We start from the raw sequence: 9,438 nt of genomic DNA, 5'->3' as shown, positions 1-9,438 counted from the left end.
AATGCGGATATTAGATTGATCAATTTTGAATAAAAAGACTAAACTTTGAAAAACGTTATAATACACAAACCTGAGAGATATTTTGACCATATATGAATGCATATGTAAACACACTCACACCCATACAGAGAAAAACTTCATAAACTGATTTAATGCGTTAACAAACAACACCTAAAACTTTGATTAAACGTAGGCTATCACTACCTTCACATAAAACAAATTTGGAGAAAAATCAATGGGCAATTTCCCCTTTAGATTGACATTAACCTGTTTGAATGCAAGTGAATCTCTAATTGGCAGATTTACTTCCCTTTTTTTAAAATCCTATTTCTTTGATCGATTAATGTTAACATGCTCTTTCCTAAAACAAGCCCTTCTAATTTTCAAAATTCCAACAATTTCACTTCAGTATCATTGCCTCCTTCAAGTTCACAGGGTTTCAATTGCTCACACGCCTTTTGTGGAGCCCTGACAATATTTTTCAGAATTGAAGAATGAAAGTCAAATTCTATCTTCAGTTTCGAGCAGGATGCTTCAATCCACTTCTCAGCCACACTGGTTGCTACACTGTCTTGGCTATCCCTCTCATGTTCTTCAATGGCCGGTCGTATTTCATCATACAAGGAAGCAAGCTGGCTAGCAGCTTCGTTCTTCAATTCCTGCATAGCAAGTCAAAAACCCAAGGTCAGCTGAGAAAAGTTCATTCCTTTTAAAGCTTCAAGCCCAACTAGGGAAAGGACTATGAGCCACAGCAGTGATTCCAGCATAGTAATAAATGTGGTTAAACATTGAATTTCAAGTTTTCAACTTTCACACACCAAATCAAACACCCACCAACAGAGAGAGGGAATGAACTGAAGTAATTATTCAAGCATAGTGATCTGATCACAATTTCAACATTCACTCCGTGCGCTACAAAACCCACACACCAGATAAAAGGGGCCAAGAGGATTAGGCTTCTGTATATAGCGGTTTGAGCATCCATCATTGAGATGACTATAAATATAAAAGATGTGCAATTATAACCCTTCTCTTTCAGTGCTACTTCCATTTTACCCAATATTTGAATCAAGGTCCTATAATGTGTATGATACAACTTAGTGATTTAATCTTAAGCCTTTCATGTAAGCAAGGATCATCTAGCAAATGGCATCTAGAGATTATCAGTCAACTACAACCAAACAGCCTTCTTGAATCATGATGTTAATGATGAAACGAAAGTAAATAAAACAGAGTACAACCACTTGAAGCATCTATCACTACTATAATATTTATCAAATATCATTAAATTAAAGCAATGCATGTGCTAGTAGAATAGACTAGACACAGGGTTAAGCCATTTATCAATGAAATAATTTACAGTATTTTAATATACACTTCCCAACATTTCAACTATTAGACATTGTCCCATAAATAAAGAACATTCTAGAGCAATTTACTCTTCATTCAAATTTTCCTTTTTCATTATAGTCCATATTTAAAATTTGGACACAGCCTTGCTATAGGATAACTACTCCTTTTAAATCAAATTTATAACAATAGTAGTGAAGGGAAAATTGTTTAGAAATTACGATCAGGAAGAAGAGAGTTTTATGTTGCTTAAACACAAAAATCATTACACTCGTTGAACTATACTCATTCACTCAAAAAGGCAAACTAGGTATAATTAAAAATAATGGAAAGTGAAACATCGAGTTTAAGCATCCAAATGCATATTTTATATGAAAATTTTCCAAGCGTAATATGAGTAGAGAAAGAGAGCTTCTGTGCCCGAGTGGATGGCGATCATTAACGTCAAGCTGAGATGATCTCTAGCATAGCATGCAAAGATTGGTCTAATCAAGTGAACAGAAAATAGGCAACCATACCTCATATCTGAAAACTTCCTCTTGTGCTTCTTTTGATGCCAAGAGCTGAGCAAGATGTTGTAAATCAATTTGCTTATTGGAAAGATGTTTTGACTTTCCATGAGAATAATGCTGTGACTTTTTCTTTGACATGGGCCGTGATCCAATGTGATAATTCCGGCATGCACTGTTACTTCTGATGCGAGATATCATTGCATTCTTTTGTGAAAAGGCCTGGTGAGCATCTGGAGAATATGAGTTCAACTCTTCAGTTGATTCGGTTTTCACTTCATTCACAACTACCCCTTCCATAGGAACTGGATCAGCAGTAGACTCCAACTGGTGTTCAGATTTCACACTAACATCCATTGTCACAGGCTGTTCATTTTTAATGTTAACATCATTCTCAGAATTTGACTTAACAGCTTTGAGGAGCTTTGTGGCAGGTTCATCTTCTGCAGAATCATACAACGGAATTTTTTCAACTGAATACCTGCCAAGCAAACATATTTAGGTAAATATAATAACAAAGTAAATTATAAGGGAAAGTGTAACACAATTTCATATGGAAAAAAGTACAGCACAAAGGTGCACCTTCTGTGAAGAAAAAAGAACAGAAATGGGAAGCCACCATGTGGGTAAGTGCGTAAATTTAGATATTGATGAAATTTTGGAGAGTTAACAACTTCCCTCCAGCACCAAGCATCTAAATAAAATCTTTCTTTTTCCTAAACTAAAATGTCCATTTATCACCTCACAAATTGCTAATGTTGCCATCTAATTTAGCAGTGCCACAACCAGCTCAAATAAGGAAAGCCAGACAATCAAAAGTTGATTTCCAGCATTGGGTGTGCAATAACTAATGGTTGCATTAGAATAAAATCCTTTCTACTGAAATCTCATCAATAAACTGATACTAGCCAATGGACATTTCTGATGTAAAAATTTGAAAGTTTAAACTCTCTAAAGGCAAACAGCCTAAGCTAAAAAAACACATAGCAAAAGGAGAATACAGTGCATCAAACTAAGTATAGTGTTATCAAACATTCAACAACTAAATTTGGTATTACACTTGCAAAAGAAATCACTAGAATTCTCTTAAAGGCCTTATTCCTGACATTTCTGATGGAGTTAAGGAAATTTATGCACCGCTACATGTCATGCAGTCTCTGAGGAGACCAGCCTATCGAGGGGTTTTAAGATAGGCTATTTAAACTTGTGTCCAAAACTTTCAATCCAAAGTCTAAAACAATCCAGAAGGCCTGAGTATTCCATCAACTCAACCAGCTGGACCAGGTAAGGTCCAACGACAAACCAAAAGATGGACAAGTCTGAAGCAGCTGTACTTTTGTAAATACAAGTTTATATGTGATACTTTATGCATAACTTCCCTTCTATCCAATTAGTGACCTATATGGCAGGTAGCCTCCATTCCCTGAACCCTCCATCCATAAAGAAGGTGAGATGACTAACAATGTTGAGAGATTAATGTGCCTACAAATCCATCTTAAAATGTACCCAAAAAAAAAAAAAAAAGGAAAATGCCTGTTAACTGGGCCTTACGAAAACTTCAAGATGAACAAAAATTGCATCATAAAAAAGTATTGGAAGATGCATTACCGATCATCGTCGTCTTCCCAGAGATAGGTATCCTCCTGATGAAAAGTATTGCAAAAAATTTCTCAAACTACATGAATAAAAGAGCATAAATCAAATGCTAATCTCATGCTTAAACATTTACCTGAAAGCCACGAGACTTTGCTCCAAGAAATCCTGAACAGTTGGGTGCACGACAGAGGCAGCGAACTTTTGCACCACCGTACCATTCAAAGTTATAGTTATATGCAAGTTCAGTTCCAATAGGAATATCTAGCTTTGCAAATACTCCAACCCGTATTTCTCCCAAAACAGTCCACTTCCTTGTCTCACAGTTTGGTTGGCTGAAAACTTAAAACAAAATAATTCAGTCAATGTCAACTTTGGATAACAGACAACCAGAATGATATTAGACATGAAAACATTAAAAGCTGAAAACTTAATGCATATGTGGCTCACCATGAGTGGTTGATGAATCTAGCAAGGCTTCCCTTTTTGGTGGCATCAATGGATTCAGAGCCATTTAGAGAAATGATAAATGCATCCTTAAGACCTGCATCAAGTGAAGAAGAAGGGTATAAGTCTCTTTCTTTTTTGCAGAAAAAGCAAGAATTCTCACAAATTTATAATTCACCTTGGGTTTCATAAGCTTGAGACCTTTGCTTTGCTTCTTTCCAAGATATTACTTCTCCACAGTACTCGATAATAAACTGTCCTGCCTGCATCATGAGAACTCATCTAAGCATGTTGAAAGCAAAGATCGAAACAGAAAAGGATGCAGCAAACTAACTGATGCCAGATCCCCAGATTGATCCCAAAAGTTAATGCCGGGTTGCCAAATTACCTTTATATTTTCAGCAGCAAGCAGACCCCAACCACAGCCCTCTGTTTTAAATAATGTAGTTCTTGCATATTGGCATTTCTGAAATTTCTTTTAAAAGTGAACAGAAGACATTAACCAAAATATGTTAGTCTCTTAATTATCCAAAGAAAATGTTAGTCTTTTACTTATAGATAATTAAACAGTATCTTCAAAATAAATAATGAAACAGTACTTTCAAACATTTAAGCAGGGAAATTCAAATAATCCAAAGACCTTGTCCTTATCAATAGTTCTATACCCAAACGGCAAACCAATTCATTTTCCGAATTTACAAGTTCATGAAGTTTCAAAAAATAATTAAAGCACAAGAAAGTAAGTAAAAGAAATTAAATCTATGCATGTTTTTGTTCATTGATAGAAGACTTCATGTGAGTGCCAAGCTGAGGGGAAAGTTTGTAGAAAATATAGCTTCTCTTTTTTAGAAAAGTAGAAAAAGAAAAAAAAATTCTAACCCTTTTGTATAACTATAAACTGTTCATGAAGCAACCAAAGAATATTGAAATGACTTAAAAAGCAATGTTGAAATTGCAAGTAAAGACAATAATATAAACTGGAAACAGCATCTTATGAAATGTCAAGCACAATTATTCAGCTCTTGAGAATTTATCAAAGAACAAAACTATATAAAAGCTAATATTCAAGAAAAAGAACATAAAGACAAAGCAACATTCAATTATAACATATGCTGAATAGTAGATTGTATATCACAGCTTCAGGGTGACATTCTCAAAGCAATGGGATAATCACTAGTCCCTGCCTTACATGCACACACTTAGGAAGATGCACATAAAGAAACACACACACATATAGCCTCATATCCACCCCCCAATCCATCTTGTTGCACATGCATGTCAGACAAAATCTTTACCTGATTCTTGCAGTAAACACCGCACGGACAATAACCGGGAGTACATTCTGTGCTTGTTAGTACATTCAAGCACCTCTCTCCACATGCACTATCAGGATCGCTGAAGTCAAATTTACACTCACATATGGCAATATCCTCCTCCTTTTGCTTTTTGTGTCTTCAAGAAAATGGAATTTCATATGTCAATTAGGTAATCATCATGTAAATTAAAGGCAGCACTGTCTTAGACACAAACAAAGAAGACCCATTTTTAAGAAGGCTCCAAAAATTGCTGTATTTCATATAATTGAAATTGAAAACATCCAAGCAGCTATGAGAAACATGAGGTTTATCATATCTAAACGAACAGTAAGGAAAAAAAAACAGTTATGATCAAAAACATATCTTACTTTCGATATGAGAATTCATTTTGAAAAACATGCTCGTATTGAGGAAGGTCGTCATTCTCTGGATCCTTCAAATAAAACAATTTAATAAATATAGTAACATAAATACTATAAATCAAGCAATTCAACAAAAAATAAAAAGGTGATGACGATGATAATAAAAATACCATTTGAGGAATATCCCTAAGCCAAATCACCACATATCCACATTACAATAAGCAAAAATAAATAAATAAATTCCCAAGCTCAATCTCTGCAAAAAAAAAAAAAAAAGAAAGGTTATCAGTGAAATTCGAAAACAAAAACCTAAATTGTGAATTGAATTGGCTAGGGTTTATCCAATATTCGATTGAAGAAGAAGAAAAGCATGAATGATATGGAAATAGATGGACGAACCGTTAAGTGAAATTTTGAAATATTACTTGCTGAAGTCAGTGACGAAACATCGTCGGTTCTGTACCATACCCAACTCTTTTACTTGTTTTCTCTTGATTTCCCCCCACCAATTTTGCAGAATGAACATGATTTGTACTTTTCTGAAAAATAAGAACTTTATTAATTGAAATTTAATTTGATTTCTTTGGTCATAGTCCTCATGGAATGGACAACCATGTTCGGCCCATTTGGTTATTTAGGTGGCCTTTGACCAACGGATGCAATATTCAAGCTAAGCATGGACAAGGTGCTTCGTGGCTTGATCTAGCCCAACTTCCATAATTATCTTCTCTTGGCAAAATTTATCCGAGCCCCATATACCCATCCAGTTCACCTGAATCCAAATAATAACATGCTGGAAAAAAAAATCCTATTTAGATAAAATATATTATTAGAAAATTTTATATTTTTTATTATTTGGATAAACGGTTGAAAATATATTTTTTTTGTTATTTGGATCATCCTCTAGAAAAAAATTTCATCTTGATTCATCTTCAACAATTTTCTATTATAACACTATAAAAATATCAATACTTATCAATTATGCAAGACCTTTAAAACATCTTTGTCAACATTAAAAATATTATATATAAATAATATGTAACCTTATTTATTTATTTATTTCTCACCATGTTGTTATACTAGTTAGTTTATTACTCAAATAAATCATAAATTGAAAATTAAAAGAACTGAGAGGTTTTCATATGCGAAAAACTTTTTTCTTATTTTATGTATAAAATTTTTTATTTAATTAACCTTCATTATTTTGTATTATATTAAAAATAATAAGCATAATATCTAAAAAAGCCTTTAAAATATTTAGAAAAATTCCAATAAGTTTTTATCATTTTATTACGTTTCAAACAAATCTTTGTATTTTTATTTTGAATCAAATAAGCCCTTATAATTAATTATTGACTTAATCAAAATGTTATTTGTCATTCTATACCATGTAACATTGACGTGACATACTAACATGTTATTAGAAAAGATAAATTTAAAGTAAAACTACCAAAAGAGGTGGTGAAATGGTTTTTAATTAAAAATTTTCACTTTTTCTAAAATCTTTGAAAATGAAGCAAAAATATGAAAGAATGAAATAGCAAAACAACATGTTAGTATACGTGGGCCTTGTAGGAATCTTTGGCTAAGATTGACCCCACATTAATAAATGGAAGTTTTTTTTTCCTTGACTTAAAAAGTTGGATAATGGATAATGTGAGAAGTGTAGATATCCTTGCTGGAATACCATGGAGCATTATTTTTATGTATTCTTTATGGTTAATCTGGTATTGGAGGAACTTTTTTGTTTTTGATGACTCTTTTAACTGGCCACGTGATGCTAGGCAGCAAATATGGACCAAATCTAAAAAAGCTTGGGTTTTTTGAGGAGAGAGCATGACGCGGTAAAGAAGGAAATATTAATATCTTGGGAACTTCCTAAACATTTGTATGTTAAGCTTAATGTTGATGGAAGTGCTAGAGGTCAACCCGAAATGGCAACAGTAGGGGGAGTTATCACAGATGAAGTTGGCAATTGGCTCTTGGGGTTCAATTATAAAATTGGTATTTCTTGTTCCTTGCAAGTAGAATTATGGGCTTTATATTGGGGATTAACTTTATGTTGGGACAAAGGATTTAGAAAGGTTCAGGTGGAGTCAGATTCTCTGCTTGCTGTCCAGAAAATTTCTAACCAAAGTTTGCAACCGAAGCAAAATGCAGGTTTACTCAAGTGTATCAGGGAGCTATTTCAACGGTCTTGGGACTGTACCTTAACTCACATCCATCGTGAAGCAAATCAATGTGCGAATTGGATGGCCACTCACCATGAGAATCTTCCCTTGGGATTACATATTATGATTCTCCACCACCTAGTATTAGTGCAATTTTACTTGCAGATAGTATGAGTATTTCCTGGTCTAGAATGATGTAGTGAGCTTTATTTTTTCCACTATATATATAAAAAAAATAGCAAAACAAAGTATAAATTGAATGAGTAAAGAACAAAAAAAAAAAAAGCACTCAGCAGGATTTATACAGAGATTTGGCCTTTTCGTGCCTACATCCTCTCCCTTGATAACACAAAGAGTTTGAATCCACTATTAGCTTGCTTTTCCAACAAGGTCAAACATAACCTCTATAACATGCCTTTTGCAGGATCAGACATAACCTCTATCAAGACATTGTCTTTTTCAGGTTTAAACATAACCTTTACACAAGATAAAACCTTTTAAAACATCAAGCAAAACCCCTCTACCTTTTGCTTGAAGGTATAACCAATATAATAATGGATTATAATGAATCATCAACTCAAACGTTTAGAAAGGTTGATAAAAAAGTTTAGAATAAAAAAGGTGAGAGCTTTCACAAAGATATGGATGATAAAAAAAGGTTTAAGCTCAATAAGGATCAATTGAAGAATAATTATATGATTTTAAGCACTATGCTTACTTAAAGGTGCGAATTTTCTACACACAACTTTTTCTTTTTCTTTTTTTCATTTTTTTCTTTTTTAAAGGTGGTTCAAATTCTTTAAAATTCCTCCTATTTTCTTGCTTTAACGTCCTCAATATGGATATTTATAGCCTCCTTGACTTTTTGCCCGTTAGAATGAAATTTGAATAATTTCTTATATGTTCCAACTAGCTTGCAAAATTCTATTGCGTCTATAAAATCAATTTTTTACTGTTGAGTTGTTGGTTCTTCACAAAGTTTTTAACTTGCTGTCTTTAGAGAATCGATTTTTCGATTTTGAGGTGGTGTTTCTTCTATAATCGGGTTCAAAGGTGACACTTTTGCAATCTTGAAAAATTGATTCATTTACCTCAAAGTATCGGTTCTTCACTATGGTCTGGTGCCAAAATTTGAATTTAAACTTGATTTTTGCCGCTCCACTTTTGTCCTGTTGTGTCATTTCTTTCTTAGTTACCAAGTTTCTAAATTGTACTTTTGTTGCTTCAAGAACCGATATCTTCTCCATATAAAATTAATTTTCTCTTCTTTACTTTTCTTCTTTTGCATTTTGTCTCTTTAGAACCGATTTTTTGTTCCTAAAGTGCCAGTTCTTTACAAAACTTGAAGCTTTTATCTTTCAAGAACCGACTTCTTCTTTTCTTAGAATTGATTCTTCACTATTGATCTTTGTTTAAAAACTGACTTCGTATTCTCTAGAATCGATTCTTCCTATAATCAAAGAAATAGATTTTGCTTTCTTTTCATTTAAGAATCAAGTCATTTCTTTTCAGAACTTGATTCTTAGACTGTCACTTTGAATTTTGAAAACAAAAGATTTTTGAGAAAATTATGAGATATTTCTTTAAGTTTAAGAGCATAAGTATTCATATTTTGAACATGTTCAAACAATCAAAACATTTTAGTATATTTTTCTTTTAAGTTTAACTTTAACACTCTTTCGAGGATTTT

The 9,438-nt window shown here is 33.1% G+C and overlaps 1 protein-coding gene across 1 annotated transcript; it reads right to left on the bottom strand.

Annotated features, from left to right (window-relative positions):
- Positions 1 to 178: 178 nt before the first annotated feature.
- ASHH1 (SET domain group 26) lies at positions 179 to 6,135 on the bottom strand. The gene is made up of 11 exons (XM_007019512.3): positions 5,977 to 6,135; positions 5,748 to 5,833; positions 5,584 to 5,648; positions 5,195 to 5,351; positions 4,288 to 4,374; positions 4,078 to 4,162; positions 3,903 to 3,996; positions 3,589 to 3,787; positions 3,468 to 3,502; positions 1,869 to 2,340; positions 179 to 659 (listed from the first exon to the last, which is right to left on the bottom strand). The coding sequence occupies exons 2-11, from the start codon at positions 5,748 to 5,750 to the stop codon at positions 384 to 386; spliced, it is 1,473 nt and encodes a 490-aa protein (XP_007019574.3). The 5' UTR covers positions 5,751 to 5,833; positions 5,977 to 6,135; the 3' UTR covers positions 179 to 383.
- Between the last annotated feature and the right edge of the window lie 3,303 nt (positions 6,136 to 9,438).

The sequence above is a fragment of the Theobroma cacao genome, chromosome 8, assembly GCF_053813885.1.
Source record: "Theobroma cacao isolate CCN51 chromosome 8, ASM5381388v1, whole genome shotgun sequence".
Classification (NCBI taxonomy): Eukaryota; Viridiplantae; Streptophyta; class Magnoliopsida; order Malvales; family Malvaceae; genus Theobroma; species Theobroma cacao.
This window is presented reverse-complemented; position numbering and strand designations above follow the sequence as displayed.

Coding starts and splice junctions, on each gene's coding strand:
- ASHH1 (XM_007019512.3), bottom strand. Junction 4,163..4,287: donor TTGCTGCTGAAAATATAAAG/GTAATTTGGCAA, acceptor CTCATGATGCAG/GCAGGACAGTTTATTATCGA. Junction 660..1,868: donor AGGAAGTTTTCAGATATGAG/GTATGGTTGCCT, acceptor CTTGCTATGCAG/GAATTGAAGAACGAAGCTGC.